The sequence below is a fragment of the Eleutherodactylus coqui genome, chromosome 13 (genome assembly GCF_035609145.1).
Source record: "Eleutherodactylus coqui strain aEleCoq1 chromosome 13, aEleCoq1.hap1, whole genome shotgun sequence".
Lineage (NCBI taxonomy): Eukaryota > Metazoa > Chordata > Amphibia > Anura > Eleutherodactylidae > Eleutherodactylus > Eleutherodactylus coqui.
The window spans coordinates 39,939,095-39,956,134 of NC_089849.1; the positions used below are offsets into that span (position 1 = coordinate 39,939,095).

The window sequence follows — 17,040 nt, forward strand, 5'->3', positions numbered from 1 at the left end:
TTCTGAAAAGCTACCCACGCTTGTCAGACCTGCTCGTAAAGGTGCGCCGGCTCTGCGCACATTTCCGCAAGTCCCACACGGACGCTGCCACCCTGCGCACCCTGCAACATCGGTTTAATCTGCCAGTGCACCGACTGCTGTGCGACGTGCCCACACGGTGGAACTCTACACTCCACATGTTGGCTAGGCTCTATGAGCAGCGTAGAGCCATAGTGGAATACCAACTCCAACATAGGCGGCGCAGTGGGAGTCAGCCTCCTCAATTCTTTTCAGAAGAGTGGCCCTGGTTGGCAGACATCTGCCAGGTCCTTCGAAACTTTGATCAGTCTACCCAGGTGGTGAGCGGCGATGCTGCAATCATTAGCGTCACCATTCCTCTGCTATGCATCTTGAGAACTTCCCTGCAAACCATAAAGGCAGCCGCTTTGCGCTCGGAAACAGAGCCAGGGAAGACAGTATGTCGCTGGATAGTCAGAGCACCCTCCTGTCTATATCTCAGCGCGTTCAGGAGGAGGAGGAGGAGGATGAGGAGGATGAGGAGGAGGGGGAAGAGACAGCTTGGCCCACTGCTGACGGTACCCATGCTGCTTGCCTGTCATCATTTCAGCATGTATGGCCTGAGGAGGAGGAGGAGGAGGAGGAGGAGGAGGAGGATCCTGAAAGTGATCTTCCTAGTGCGGACAGCCATGTGTTGCGTACAGGTACCCTGGCACACATGGCTGACTTCATGTTAGGATGCCTTTCTCGTGACCCTCGCATTCAACGCATTCTGGCCACTACAGATTACTGGGTGTACACACTGCTCGACCCACGCTATAAGGAGAACCTTCCCAGTCTCATTCCCGAAGAGGAAAGGGGTTCGAGAGTGTTGCTATACCACAGGACCCTGGCGGACAAGCTGATGGTAAAATTCCCATCCGACAGCGCTAGTGGCAGAAGGCGCAGTTCCGAGGGCCAGGTAGCAGGGGAGGTGCGTAGATCGAGCAGCATGTACAGCCCAGGCAGTGCAACAGTCTTTAAGGGCCTGGACAGCTTTATGGCTCCCCAGCAAGACTGTGTCACCGCTCCCCAGTCAAGGCTGAGTCGGCGGGAGCACTGTAAAAGGATGGTGAGGGAGTACGTAGCCGATCGCACGACCGTCCTCCGTGACGCCTCTGCCACCTACAACTACTGGGTGTTGAAGCTGGACACGTGGCCTGAACTAGCGCTGTATGCCCTGGAGGTGCTTGCTTGTCCTGCGGCTAGCGTCTTGTCAGAGAGGGTGTTTAGTGCGGCTGGGGGAATCGTCACGGTTAAGCGTACCCGCCTGTCAACCGACAGTGCCGACAGGCTAACACTCATCAAGATGAACAAAGCCTGGATTTCCCCAGACTTCTCTTCTCCACCAGCGGACAGCAGCGATACCTAAGCAATACGTAGGCTGCACCCGCGGATGGAAGCTACGTTCTCTCTCACCATCCAAAACGGGGACATTTCTGCTTCATCAATCTGTGTCTAATATTCCTCCTCCTCCTCCTGCTCCTCCTCCTGAAACCTCACGTAATCACGCTGAACGGGCAATTTTTCTTAGGGCCACAAGGCTCACTCATCTAATTTTTCTAAACAATTTTTATATGTTTCAATGCTCTTAAAAGCGTTGAAACTTTAACTTGAACCAATTTTTAGTTAAACTGGGCTGCCTCCAGGCCTAGTTACCACTTAAGCCACATTAACCAAAGTGATTAATGGGTTTCACCTGCCATCTTGGTTGGGCATGGCCAATTTTTACTGAGGTACATTAGTACTGTTGGTACACCAATGTTTTGGGGCCCTCACCTACAGTGTAATCATAGCAATTTGTATGTTCTTCGCCTGCACTCATGGTACAGAAGTGTGTGTGGGGTTGGCCTACACTTTAGCTACATAAATGTAACTTGGGCCTTGGCTATACTGCAGCTACTGAAATGGAACTAAGACTGCGCTCCCACTATACTGCTGCTTCGGAATTGTTCCTGGGGCCTGTGTAGGCTGCTACAATGAGTTAAATGGAACTAAGACTATGCTCCTCCTATACTGCTGCTTCGGAATTGTTCCTGGGGCCTGTGTAGGCTGCTACTATTACTGAAATGGAACGAAGACTGCGCTCCCACTATACTGCTGCTTCGGAATTGTTACTGGGGCCTGTCTTGAGTGCTACTATTGCTGACATGGAACGAAGACTGCGCTCCCGCTATAATGCTGCTAGTGATATGTTAGTGGGGCCTGTCTTGAGTGCTACTATTGCTGACATGGAACGAAGACTGCGCTCCCGCTATAATGCTGCTAGTGATATGTTAGTGGGGCCTATCTTGAGTGCTACTATTGCTGACATGGAACGAAGACTGCGCTCCCGCTATAATGCTGCTAGTGATATGTTAGTGGGGCCTGTCCTAATGCTACGGCTGAAATGTTACGAATTCTGGGCTCTGCCTATACCGCTGCTAATGGTATGTCTCTGGGGTGTGGAAACAGAGGCTTCCCAAAGACATGATGGCGGCGAGGCCATTTCCCACCAACGCGGTTACTGTAAAGGTGCATATAACCACGGACACGTGTAGAGGACACGTAGTGCCTCAAAAACATCCCCCTCCTCCTCCAACAGGGAAAACAAACATTCTTGGCAAATGCCTTTGCATTGGTTCGTCTGGTGGCAGTCCAAGAATTTCACCTTTACCGACACTACAAGAGAGACCCCCCACCATCCCCCCGCCACGGCCCACTTAATCCTGGCCACATTCCGAAAACCAACAAAATAAATCCGCGCTACTAGGTCCGCAGTCACCACCACATTACCACCAACGCGGTTACTGTTAAGGTACATATTACCAGTCTGACTGGGGCATGCAGAGACACCTTGACAGAATGAATAGTGTGTGACACATAGGTTCCCCATTGCTATGCCCACGTGTGCAGCTCCTGATGGTGGTGGCACAGGATTCTATTTCTCATTGCTTCAGTACAGCATTGTGGGCTATCGCCCCGCCACTTTTAAAGAGGGTCGCTGCCTAGCCGTGCCAACCCTGTGCAGTGTGTGCCTGCGGTCCCTCGTCATGGCAGACGCACTTCTAAATAGACATGAGGGTGGTGAGGCATTAGGGCAGCTGAAGGCTGCGCAGGGACACTTTGGTGTGCGCTGTGGGGGGGAGGGGGGGCGGTTGGGCAGCATGTAACCCAGGAGAAGTGGCAGTGGAGTGTCATGCAGGCAGTGATTGTGCTTTGTTGGAGGTAGTGTGGTGCTTAGCTAAGGTATGCCATGCTAATGAGGGCTTTTCAGAAGTAAAAGTTTTTGGGAGGGGGGGGCCCCACTCTTGCCGCTATTGTGGCTTAATAGTGGGACCTGTGAACTTGAGATGCAGCCCAACATGTAGCCCCTCGCCTGCCCGATCCGTTGCTGTGTCGTTCCCATCACTTTCTTGAATTGCCCAGATTTTCACACAAGGAAACCTTAGCGAGCATCGGCGAAATACAAAAATGCTCGGGTCGCCCATTGACTTCAATGGGGTTCGTTACTCGAAACGAACCCTCGAGCATCGCGAAAAGTTCGTCCCGAGTAACGAGCACCCGAGCATTTTGGTGCTCGCTCATCTCTAATTAACACATATTTGTTTCTCAGTGGGTCATCTGAATCCCCCTTCAACTATAGGAACAGCAATTACCGAAAAGTCAAAATACTAGTACATTTCTCCGGGACTTTTGAAAAAAAATACTTCAATGGAAAGATTGACACAAGGACTGTTCAAGATCCAAATAATTTACCATTTACATGGCCCGAGAAGTGAGACACTGTAACAAGAGCTGCTTAACAAAGTATGTCAATTAGGGCTCGTTGAATGCTGTTCACCCATGGCAGATGATCAGTTTTATGGGTAGGAGATAACTTGCTGATCAGTATGGGTCTCATCCGTGAGACTACACTGATCCCAAGAATGGGGATCCCATGTACCCAGCCTCTTCACTGCAGGTTTACAGCAACCCCCACAATAAGGGCTCATCCACACAGCCGTAGGTGTTTTTACGCGTGCCCGCCGGTGATGTACAAATGCGTGAATGGGCACACAAACCTAATGTTTGTGCGCTTGTTCAGATGGCACGGGCCCAGCGCATACACGCCGAGGCTGCAACGCTGTTGGGCCTCTCTTCCCCCTTGCCAGCTCACCTTCTCTCTTCTCCCGTCTGGCTGTGTGCAATGGAAGGGGGCATGGCTAAGCTCCCGCCCCTTGTCCGAAACCAGCAATGGGAGGAGCGGAGCTCAGCTCCGCCCCCTCCCATTGCAAACAGCCAGAGGGGAGGAGGAGAGAAGAGGGAGGGAGTTTAGCAGTCACATTGCTAAACTCCCTCCCACCTCCCTTCTCCGGCCGCTGTCATTGGCTCCCATAGGAGCCCATTCAGAGGCCAACGTATTCCGGCCCAGAAGATAGTTCCTGGACTATCTTTGTGAGCCGGCATAAAAGCGCTCAGCTCTATTTTTGGCCCGGCGCTTTCACACCGCGAGAATATTGCCATGTGATCTGATGCATTGGAATCCAATGCATCAGATCGTAGCATATATCAGCCGGCTGTGAAAACGGTGACCGATATACGCTCGTGTGAAAGAGGCCTGAGGAAGAGACGGAATGTGACACTGGTCACGCAAGCACGCTACTGCGCTATTTACTTTAAATGGGACTACTAAAGATAGCCAAGTGGCAAGTTAGCCAAGTGCTCTGATATTTCCAGCCCCATTAAACAGCTACTCGGCCAGTACTCCATTCATTCTGACGTTGCTACAGGGGGTAAAGAGACCGCACAGTGACAAACATAGGGGTATACAGGACTTGAGTTCTTGAGATTGGTGGAGGTCTCAGCGGTGAAACCCCCACAAACGAGCAATGTATCCCCAATCCTTTGGGTCGGAGATAACTTGTCATTCTGGTACAACTCCTTTAAGTTTCAGTATCCGTTGATCAGCACTGACTACATGTGTTAGTTGGGAGTCAGAGTGCTCCTCCCATGTATCGCACCTTTGGCTTTACAAGGATGTTGATCCAGATGTCCAGTGGTCTCCAGCATCTTCCCAGATTTGCTAGCACAAGATGGCTTATGATGACCAGGACCATATCAGTATATTGTCAGATACCTAGAATATATTTTGAGGGTGTGGGAGTCACCAAAATTGTGATCACTATTAGCTGAATGTCAATGAACCAGATTCAAAAACTCCCTGGTCTTTTGTGGAGATCTTTAAGCATCGACCCCAATCAACGGAGGTGCACACATTCAATCCTCTGTCAAAGAGGGGAAAGATGGCTTCCACTCCCTATGTGCCACACATAAGTAAACTTTAGTATGTTCCCTATTTTTCCTTCGAGGGAGTCATGGAGGGAATTTTGTCTGTAGTACCTATTGTGATCTTTGGAAGTCACCTGCACAGAGACTGTTCTGGAAACATCAGTGATTTTTTTTTTATTATTTTCACAATGGATTTCACACAAAATAGATATGTAAAAAAAATGCTACATTGTTTTAAAGGCCGACAATAACCCTTGTCGTGACGTCTCCCCTCTTTCTGCAAATGTCTCCAACATTCTTTGGTTGAGAAGACAGTTTTGTTACGCGATAATCAAGCAAGTGCATAATTCTGTATACAATGAAGATTTTCAACCTTGATTGGTCAAGTGATATAGAGATGTTTCATAAAAATGACGTTACCATTACACCCCCCACCACCACCACTACCACCAAAAAAAGCTTAATCTGCAAAAACCCACAACATTGAAAAAAAAAAAAAAATACTTAAAGGGGTTGTCTCGAGGCAAGAGTGGAATTTTTTTTATTGCCCAGTCCCCCTTCTTAAGCATACATAACTATGCACACGTGTAAATGGGTTTTAAAGCTGGATTCTACTCACAGTTCTTATCTTTCAGCAACTTATATAACGTTTCCCAAAGATGGCCGCCGGTTCTTTTCACAAGGTGCACCGCGCTTGCTGTAGCCCGACGTGCGCGCTCCCGAGACGCTACCAGCTGTGTCTCCCTGACAACCAGACGCCCCGCAGCCGCCGACCGGACCCCGGGATTGAACGCGGCCGACCACGGCACACGCTCTTGGGCCACAGTCACCCACCGCCAGGCAGCAGGTAACCGGCGCTAGGCCCCCGGCTTCCCCGCTAGGCCACTGACAACAGACGAAGGCCCCAGGGCCCAGCGGCAGGCCCCTCACTACAAATGTAGGCTCCGGGGCCAGCGTTAGGACACCCGGAGGGGCCCACGCCAGTTAGTCACACATCACCCCCGGCCCATCACTTACCTGTGCGGCGGGATGGCTAGGCGGCTTCTCGGCACGGCTGGGCGGCTCCTCGGCAGAGCTGGGCGGCTCAAGTTTCTGCACCTTCCTCTAAGAGAGGATGGTAGCAGAATGGCCACTCCAGCGCGCTCCGGAGAAGATACAGCTCGTCTGCGCATGCGCAGAAGAGCTGTAGCGGCGAGCACACTGAAGGGGCTCGTGCTCAGAGCAGAAGAACGGACTGCGCAAGCGCGTCTAAAAAAGCAAGCCGCCAGCGAAATTAGACGGAACCATGGAGACGAGGACGCCAGCAACGGAGCAGGTAAGTGAATAACTTCTGTATGACTCATATTTAATGCACGATGTATATTACAAAGTGCATTAATATGGCCATACAGAAGTGTATAACCCCACTTGGTTTCGCGAGACAACCCCTTTAAAGTCCATCTTTGAACACCACTTTGGCCTTCTAAAACCTAAACATATATAGCAATAAGGTGGGGTCTTATTGCTATATACAGTATATATGGAGAGATTTGTTTAGCAGTCGGAGCTCCATTTTTCTGAAATAGAGTTCCATATTCCCAACATAAAGTTAAATGCAGTCACTACTAGAGGGAGCTTAAAAGTTTTCTACTAACTGTTTTATTACATTTAGCCAAAGTTTTATCATCTAACTCTACGACTATGAAGGGGATCAGAAAAATGAAGCTCAGATAGCTACAAAGATATATTAATTAATTGGGTTGTCCCACTTCTAGTTATTGATGTCTTCAATAGCATAACTGCGGGAGTCTGCCACCCAGGACCGCCATCTGTTTCCTAGGCGGAGGGACTAAGGTAGAGAGCTCTTGTAAGGGGGTGTTATGTATTGGGATCCGTTGGATTCAGGATTGGACTGGCCCACAGGTGAATCCCCGGTAGACCTTGAGCCAGGGTGGTCCCACCACCACCTCCCTTGAGAGTATCGGAGTCAACCAATTCCTCCCAGCTATGGAAACAGGACACCTTTCCACTGAAGTACATGAAGAATGCAGAGGCGAGGCATTTGTGAACAGGGATTAAGTAATATTTGCATGACTTTTACTGGTGCATCCTGGGCACTCCAGTCCACCACAGGTTGTATTATTCAGTTTTATTATGCGACAATGTGCATTTAATGTTCTTTTATTGTTGCTGCAGTATGTTCCTTTAAGAAAAGTGCATTGGACATGGAGTGCGGTAGCAGGAAGCAACGTCTGAGTTGTGGCTGAGAGAGGAAGAGATCGCTGACGTAGAGTTGATGGAGCAGCTAGTTGGCACATCTCAAATATCCCGGGACAGTGCCGATTCCTGCCTTGATTAGAGAGAGAAAAACCACAGTGCCTATCAGATCATCGCCCTCCGAGTCGGTGACCCCAGCGAAGTCAACCAGAGAATTGTGTTTGCCGTGTCATTGCAATAAACTCTTGGGAGAGCAAGTGGTGCCTGCAATTATGTGCTCCGCACGAATAGAGATTCCATCCTATTGCCTTCATCCCAGTGACCAAGCCTATTGTTTCTCCATTCCGGTGACATATTGGCTAGAGACTGTATCAGTGTCCCAAACCTCCCCTGCGCCTAGGCAATATCCAGCCCTGCCTGACCTCATCTGCCACCAAAGCTTTTCACTGTTTTGCTCGTGAAAGCAGACAGCGCTGCAAATTTTGAAGTGGTCCAACTTGGTATTACAGGCTTAGTCCCATTCACTTCAATGGGACTCAGCCGTAGCACCAACCTGGGCCACTGCGCAATGTACAAAGTTGTCTTCTTCCTGCAGCAAAACAGCTCTGTACAGTAAGACCTCGGCCTTGGAGAATAGCTAATCACCGCGGGTAACGGATGACAGACCTCTGCTGATCTGCTAATGGTGTCTGATCCTGAGGATAGCTCATCAATAGCTAGAAGAGGGACAACCCCTTCAATTAGCACAGAATTTTGAACCTAAAACCAAAATGGTGTCAAAAAGTGGAGATTTACTTTAAGTTAGCTTTAAAGTCATTTTCTTATCTAAGCAGTAGAGAAGAGTGAATCAATATGTCGATTAGAGGGACGGTAATAGGCTACCAGTCCCTATTAAACAATGAATTGATTCAAAGAGTCAATCAAAAGCGAAGCTCAAACTCATACAATCCATTCACCTATTGTATATTGATGGCTGGTGAGTGGAATTATTGTCAAATCACTTAATCAATCGTATAGAGTCACTCCTCCTTAAGGCCGGCGGCACACAAACGGGTTAGATTCCTCATGCGGGAGCCCACAGCGGAATCCGGCTCTGGCCACTGCCGGCGACCCTGATAGGGAAAGATACCTTCCTTTGTTCATCTTCACCTGTATTGCGGATGGCCACGAATGCTCACATCGAATATGTGCAGTACAGATTTTTTTCAAATCTTTGTTTTTCCCACACATTCGCTAGGCGATGGCGCGGGTACCTGGGACCTATCCGCAACGTCAATTGCGGATGGACCTCGGGTCGGATGGCTTCCATTGACTTCAATGGAAGCAGACCGTGCGGACACCGCACAAAAATAGAACATGCCGCGATTTTTTCCCCCGCTCGATTCCACAAGTGTGTAGGTAATAGCGATTTTGCATAGCATGTTCTGAACGGTATTTGCTGTGAATCCTCTGATTCCGCAATGCACATCCACTTGTGTGTGCCACCGGTCTAAATATGCGCCATGGGGTTCCTCCTGGCTAATCTACAGACTGATAGCTGCTATTGGTAGGGATCAAACATTATAAAAAGATCTTATGGTTAGACTATGCATGTCTATTCCAGGCACTATTCGCATTGCTCCTTTATTTGCTGCTTATAGGAACCACCCCTCCCTTTATATACTAATCTTATAATGTGTTTTATATAATTCATCAGGAAAGTGTGTACATTTTTACTTAAAGGGATAAAATAGTGAACCTTATAGAATTTAGAAGTCTGTTAACATACGATATAGTTAATGCAGACATAAGTTTCATTGGTGATTTCTAGTAGCGTGATTCATAATCAATGTCCACGATGGAACAGAATTCTATCGAAGCAGATCTGAGATTAATTAATAATATATCTTTATTATGATCGGCGCTCAGGTTTTGCTTCCTGCGATGTCAACTCTGCAAGCCGCCTCTGTATGCATTGCACACAAAGTAGTCCTCCTGTTCAAAGCTTAGAATGAAAGGACTACTTAACATGACAATCAATGCATTATAGCAGCGGCAGCTTTCAGCGCTGACATTGGGGGAATGGAAGGGAAGCATAAAACTTACACCCCTAGACTCGGCAGGTGACCTACTTTTACCCCTTAAGCTTAGCTTGGAGGGCTCAAAATAGCTGATAGATTCCCTTTAATGACAAAATTCTGGCTGACTGCCATAACCATTAGACTATATCCACTTATGGAGGATTTGCTGCAGATTTTTCATGCGGGCCCTCTGTACAGAAAATCCGCAGCGTTTACAGGAGCAGCAAAGTGGATGAGAATTTCAAAATCTCTTCCATATGCTGCGAAAAAAAATCTGCGCAAAACCCATGCGGAAATTGACATGCGGTGCAGGTTTGAAATCCACACCAGTCACGGTGCGAATTTAGGGCAATAGACTTCAATGGAGTGGCCAAAATCTGCAGTAGAAGTTGTGGATTTGGTGTGGATTTTCCACAAAAGACTTTCTGCATGGAAAATAGGCAGAAAATCCGCAGCAAAAGCTGCAACAGTTGCTGTGGATTGAAAAAGCAGATTTTCTGCAAAAAAATGCTGCAGATTTTCTATGCAGAAAATCTAAACAAAATCAATGGCAAATCTGGACATAGCCTATGGGGCGGTAAAGAGTTTACTGATGACTGAACTATATAATTGCCGCTAAAATTGGACGTGTTCAGCTCCTCTTCTATCCCTTGCGGCAATGAGAACCACACCTTGTTCAGTTAGTACACCATATGCACTCCATAGTACTAAGAGTACCAAAAAATACAAATAATCAGATTTATCAATGGCAGTCAGCCTACTTGCTGATGGTTTCCAGGTAACAAATCGGTGCCTACAGAAAAACAGTCTATGTATAAAAGAAACACAGTTAAGGTAGTAAATACATTGTTGCAACTTTGGTCATCATTTATTAATGCTTAAGGAGTCATCTCAAGAAGACAACACCTGTTTACGTCCCCCATTTGGGCGTAAAGAGCAGGGTTTCTCTCTCAGGACCTCTCTCTATTAGCCAAATTGAAGAGCTTATAAAGGGAACGAACTTGAGCTGTCTTCATGTAAATGCCCCTCTACACTCCACTGGCAGCTGCAGGCGAAAATCTGGAAGGTTGCAGCTTCCCTAGGCAAAATCAGCTGTTTGCCACGGGAGTCCCGAGAAGGACTCTGGGTTATCAGGCCACATTTTGGAAGGGGTAGTCTATAATGGGATGACCCCTTTAACACTGACTACTTAGACATAATAATTTCATCTGTGATTCCTATTTAGATGAACAGTGCCACTTGTTTTGACACTGCAGACAAGCCAGCAGCCCCACTTTTTGTAGGACAGTCTTATAAGCTGAACCACAAAGGTGAGTGACCTAAGTAGATTTGAATAAAGAGGTGTTTTTTTAGGCTGTTTGGGGACAATTTTGGGCATATGGCGGATCTTTAAATGTCCCATGATTAGGAATTCAAATATTTTACGCAATAAATTAACAGTTGGGCAAATTTCACTGAATTCCACAAATCATGTAGGAACAAACTGACCAAACACGAAACCTCATCAGGCTATACATTCTGTATTTTCTCAAGTATTTTATCCAACTTCATATTGCTCATCAAAAACTTTTAAAAATAAATCCCATCTATATTGCTTGGGCTGAATTTTTGGAATGCACTAAATTCTTTCCCACTTACTTGGCCCCTAGAGTTCCTTTTTACCTATGATTATTAAATAGAAAAAAAAACACTGTATTATGACTTTTCTCCACCCCAAAACCCACCCACATGGTATGTGAACTTGTCTTCCAGAGTTAACTTCAACTCATCTGGATTGGGTTCCTCAAAAGGTTATAGATTCCTCAGGCAAATAATGAGTGATGCAGTCTCTTTAGATTCAACAGTAAGAAGATTCCATGTGCCGCCACTTAGTGCTAGATCTCCTTTACTAGAATAATGAGGGGGAGGTGGATTTCAAGTGGAAAAACTTCCTTGTGCCCTATTTTCTGATGTGCTCTGAGGTCAATTGACAGTCTGGATCATGATTAGGATCATAAGCTATAGGCAGCGCAACCCCAGTTCTCCGATCAACACACCAACATTTTCCACGTTGTCCATCAAGAGCCGGTTGACACTATTAGAAACAAGCAAGAGTCAAGTCAGTCAAAACAAGTAAAATACAGTATGTATATTTACCTTTATAGTTCTTTATGCTTTTATGTTTTTTTATTATAGGACTTCCATAATGGTCCTTTAGAATGATCCATTTTTGTAGTCATCTAATGACCCGACATGAGCTTGAATCATAATATAAATTTATAAAACCGAGACATGACCAAGCATAATAACACTTGAGCAAACTTTTGAAGAGTTCGGTTTGGTCAGTTCTCTAAACCTCAGCAAAAAGTTGGGCTCGATCTGAATTAGTTTGAACCAAACCAGAACTTCACCAATCCCCCTAAAACTGGTATATAACACTGTCTAAGAGCTATAAAAATCCTCCTCATCATCGCCCTCCTCCTCAGCACTGTTGCCTTGCAGCAATGAGGTCCTAGGTTCCAATCCGACCAAGAACAACATCTGCATGGAGTTTGTATGGTTTCCCTGTGTTTGTGCAAGTTTTGTCTTCATAATAAACACCTTTATTTATATAGTGCGTACATTTATTGAAGGAGGAGAAGAGGCGAGAAAGAGAAGAAGAAATAATTTTATTGAGTTGGCCAAGATGAGCCAACTTCAGGTTTGTGCCGAACCAAACTTTTAGCAAAGTTCAACCTGAAACCGGGTTCAACTGTTTTAGTTCACTCAACACTACATACTAGTAATTAGGAATTCTGAAGATGTAGGCTGTGATTGCTCAATATTCTGTCCGAGCTTCTGGGGCTTCATAAAACCCGTAAAGGGAGCAGTAGACAGTAGCTGGTATCTACTCTGGGAGGCTCTATAGTATAGAAGGGAACTATTAAGTGCCCTGAGCTAGCACTTTGGCTTTTTCACTCTTTAGGATCAATGGGCTTTCTGGCTCTTTATGGAAATGGAATCTCTTTTAATCAACTCTGGACAAGAAAAATAGAGTTATAAGAAACTGAAAACTCTCATTCACGAGATTGATGGGGAGGGGGAAAGGGGGGGTTACATCTGTTGAAACTCTTCCAATCACACTTCTTCACAGAAATCACTATGGATGGTCAGATCATGGGAGGACACAGAGTAGTAAATTATAAATCATCACTATTACTGGATGGTGGATCATCAATGTACCTGCTTGGAGTTGAAGTTTCCATCCCGGTCACAATTTGGAATTGGATAATTTAGAAAATCTTCCTGTGTTTTGGTCCTTAGAGATGCCAATCTCTCTAATGCTATATTCAATGCCATGTGGCATGAACCCTAGGAAGAACAGAAATTTCATGTAAAGACCAATAGGTTAACCAGGATGCCCCCCCATGACATGTTTAGGTTAAACAAGTTGTCCAGGATTTTTAAAAAAAACATGGTGGCTTTCTTCCAAAAACAGTGAAACAGCTGTCCATGGGTTGTGTTTGGTATGGCAGCTGCCCTCTATTAAAATGAATAAGTTTGAGCTGCAATACCAGACACAACCTGTAGATAGGAGAAGCACTGTTTTTGGTTAAAAAAAAAAAAGCAATCATGGTTGTCTAATCCTCTTTAAGAGCCTTGTGCAATAAAATATGATAATACAGTCATTCTCATTGAGTTACGCAAGGCGAAATGTAGTTGTGCTCATCATGACTGGGCAGAAGCAGGTGGCATCGTATGCCTCTCTTACCATTTGGACAGGAAGATTGTTGACTGTTTTGGTGTTCATAGAGAGCTTCTTCATTTTTAGCATTGCGTTCCGGTTCACTTTCGCCTGCTCTTTTTGGATGCAGCTCTTGTCGTTTATAGGACATTGACTTATGCTCATATTTGGGGAATCATCTTCAGCTGAAAAAAATGCACAAGATTCACAGTTAAAAATACCGTATCCATAAAGGAAAAAGTCTAATAGGGTAGGTAGGACAGTAACTTGGCCGAAATCCCTTGGGTTCATTTTAGGGTTTGGGGTAGAGATGAGCGAACGTGCTCGTTTAGAGCAATTACTCGAACGAGTATCGCTATTTTTGAGTAACTGCCTAATCGGGCGAAAAGATTTGGGGGGCGTCGGGGGTGAGCGGGGGGTTGCGGGAGGGAGAGAGTTTCCCCCTGTTCCCCCCTGCACTTCCCCGCTCCACACCGGCACCCCCCGGCGCCCTCTGAATCTTTTCGCCCGAGTAGGCAGTTACTCGAAAATAGTGATACTCCTCGAGTAATTGCTCTAAACGAGCACGTTCGCCCATCTCTAGTTTGGGGGTTTCTTTCAGATTGTAAAAAGAGAAAGTTGTGGCTGGTAATGTTCATCATGAGAGATTCAATGTTGAGTAACCATAAACCTTGGAGATCATTTCAATTTAACATATTTGATTTTTTTTGCACATTTATACCAGAAATTGATGAATATCTCCGTACATACAGCATCCGATTAAGTCTTTACAGCAACACAAGGAGGCCATAAAATTCTGTATCTGTTAGCCATTTATTACCATGGAGATTCCCATAGCACTCTTCAAGGAGCCTTAGGCCGGTTTCAGACGAGCGTACTGTAACACGTCCGTAATACGGATCTGCAGTACGGATGTGTTCCAGTTGACATCGATATTTTCACCAGTATTTGTCTCCGTATATTTTATTTTCTTCTAAAAAAATAATTATTTGTATTTACGCAGCAGAAAATAGCAATACGGAGGCAAATACGTGAAAAATAGGTCATGCTGCAGTGATTAAAAAAAAGGGAGCGTTGGCTGGGCATGTGTTTTCGCCCCATTCATTTCAATGGAAATACCTGAGTGCAGGTATTTCTGCAGTCCCATTGAAAACTAATGGCATTTGCACCATTGTTACTCCATTCTTCTATTCGCTGCGGGCTTATTGCACCCCTGTAGGATGGGGGACACAAGACCCCCGTTCTTGGCATCATTGGGGGTCTCATCAGTGAATAGAGATAGCACCGATGGAGATAGCTGAGTATAAGCACTCGGCTGTCCCTGACAGTCCTATACAGTTGAACGGAACGGCAGTGTGCATGTCCGGCCACCACTCTGTCCCAAGTCCTGACTGTGTGGAGTGCACTGAGGAGAAAAAGGGACATAGAACTCCTGTTCTTATGATCAGTGGGGGTCCCAGTGATGAGACCCTCATGAATCAGACTTTTATTACCTATTCTATGGAAAAGTGTGGTGCTGGGACAAGTATATTGGACTTGGAAGTTATCGGTGATCAAAACAGAGACTGTTACTGTGACTCTGTGATCCTATAGCTGCCGATAGCTGCACAGGCAGCCCGACTCTCTCTCTGAGCAACGACCATTATATGACTGTAGCCTACCTCAAGATCAGTAAGTTGTCAAACCAAGCCAGTTGTCATGGACAACTGACAAGAGATCTTTACTATTTCCCCATGGCTTAGATTACTCACTAGCAGAGCTGGGCTGGGGTCTACTAAGACCCAAGAACTCTGCCATGCCAATGGTTGCTGAGTCCTATGGTGGAAACGGCAATACAAAACGTTCACTGACAGCTATGTAGACTGGAAAAAAGAAGACCAGTTCTGTCTTCTCCTCAAGGTCCTCAGCTGTCTTCGACAGTTAACCATCCGACCTGTTCCTGCTAGATTGCAGGAGCCAAAACTTTAAACCTGTGCTGTATATTTGCATTGGGGCAGGTTTAAAGCCCAGGAACTAATCCCATATATTTATGACGCTTGGTCTGAATCAGGTTAAACGTGATCATTTTCCTATGTTCAAAGGGTTAACTTCTATCGAACCCCTTACAATCTATTGATAAAAAAAAGAATGTTGATAAAGACCAAGATGGTGACTGCACCCCTGTAATCCTTTTATGCTTCACCCATATATTGCTCCTTATGGACTGATTACTACTATAACATAGGGTATACAGACCTAGTGGCACCTGTTTTTCTGAGCATTGCCGCGCTTACACCTACAGGGAGCGGCTTGCTGTCCCTGAAGAAGACACTGATAGCGCCATGGATCTGAGACAAGGACAGAGCAAGAGCAAGACACATAAGACCAGTCCAACAAGACGTTAATGAGCACTCACTGGGGACTATGACGGATGAGCATGGACTGGTGGAGTACATCCCGGAGGGGACTATAGTTAATTGGGAAGTGTGACCTTATATATGAGAGTTTGATGTTTATTTTTAATACGTAACGTGAAGCGTAAATCCTTATGTAACTAGGGGCGAGGCAGTTTGAATAGAGGTGCTGTGTGCCAGCAACCAATTGAGACGGACGTGTACGTGAGATGTCTGTTTGCACCAAAGGACGTGGAGCTCATAAATTGGTGAGGCTGCGATGTTGCCATGCCATGGCCCTTTGAGGATATACAGTAGTATGAAGTACCAGGATAATTATGAGGACAGTCATGAGAGAGTTCGAAGTGCCCTGTCCCCCCGAGGTGTTCCCAGACATAGATATGTAGATACATATTATATAGTATGAATTTCCGGTTGAAAATATGTAACATTTAAAGTACATTTTTCTCCCTTCTATGGAGAAAAAGACAACCATATCTCCGTAAAAGTTAGTTTTTATAAAAAATATGTGCTGCCTCCGAGGTCTGTCACCACCGCGCCGCTACATACCACCACCTGCTTCAGTATCATTGAGGAGTATTCTAATAGTTGTGGCCTGATTATTTATTTCACTTCATACTGCCAGTTATTTCTGTAAGTTTCATGTTTTGTCGCACAGTTTCTTTTTGCTAATTTACCCAGCGGCCCATACATTATAGACACTGGCGTAACTGTGGGGGATGCGGTTGCACCCGGGCCCGGGAGCCTTAGGGGAGCCATAAGGCTTCTCTTCTCCATATAGGGAGCCCAGTACTATGAATAAAGCATTATAGTTTGGGGCCCTATCACAGTTTTGCATTGGGGCCCAGGAGCTACACATTACACCTTTGGTTATAGGTATATGATAGAAAGGTGTTAGGGGACACAGCGCACCGCAGTTTGCCATGTACGGAGCTGAGTAGCTATGTAATACATAATATTACGCAGGTGGTTGTAATGTAATAGCCAATCGCTGTATGTATTATATTTATAGCTCTATATTTAATACTCATCTGGATCTTTTCTGCATTTTATTGCAAAAATAAGACGTTATCGTCCGCTCCTCTAACGCAGGATGGCAGAAACCATACGAGTTAGGGAATATGCAGCCTGATACACACTGACACAGACAGAAAGGAGCCAGCAAAAGTGTTAACGCTTTGGGGAGTTGCTGCTTTTGGCAAATTTACTAGTAAAACAACATCAAAGCTGCAGCGCAAACCCCAGAGTTGGGTCCAAGGTGTTAATGGGGTCACCCCCGGCTCCCATCCCCTCCCCCAGCACACTGTCTGCAGTTCTCTTCTGAGCTCATGGAAAGTCTGACGGGCCCTCCAGAAGGTGCTGGCTGGTCCATGTGTATTTCTCTGGAGCATAGCTGGCGTGA

At 46.0% G+C, this 17,040-nt stretch overlaps 1 protein-coding gene across 1 annotated transcript in view; it reads right to left on the minus strand.

Moving 5' to 3' along the window:
* Positions 1-5,434: 5,434 nt before the first annotated feature.
* Positions 5,435-17,040, minus strand: part of IGFBP4 (insulin like growth factor binding protein 4) — a 48,654-nt gene continuing 37,048 nt past the window's right edge. The window contains exons 2-4 of the mRNA XM_066587712.1: positions 13,273-13,430; positions 12,744-12,872; positions 5,435-11,616 (exon numbers count right to left, since the gene is read on the minus strand). Of these exons, the coding sequence (XP_066443809.1) occupies positions 11,482-11,616; positions 12,744-12,872; positions 13,273-13,430 (422 nt within the window). The 3' untranslated portion in view covers positions 5,435-11,481. The remainder of the gene's footprint in view (positions 11,617-12,743; positions 12,873-13,272; positions 13,431-17,040) is intronic.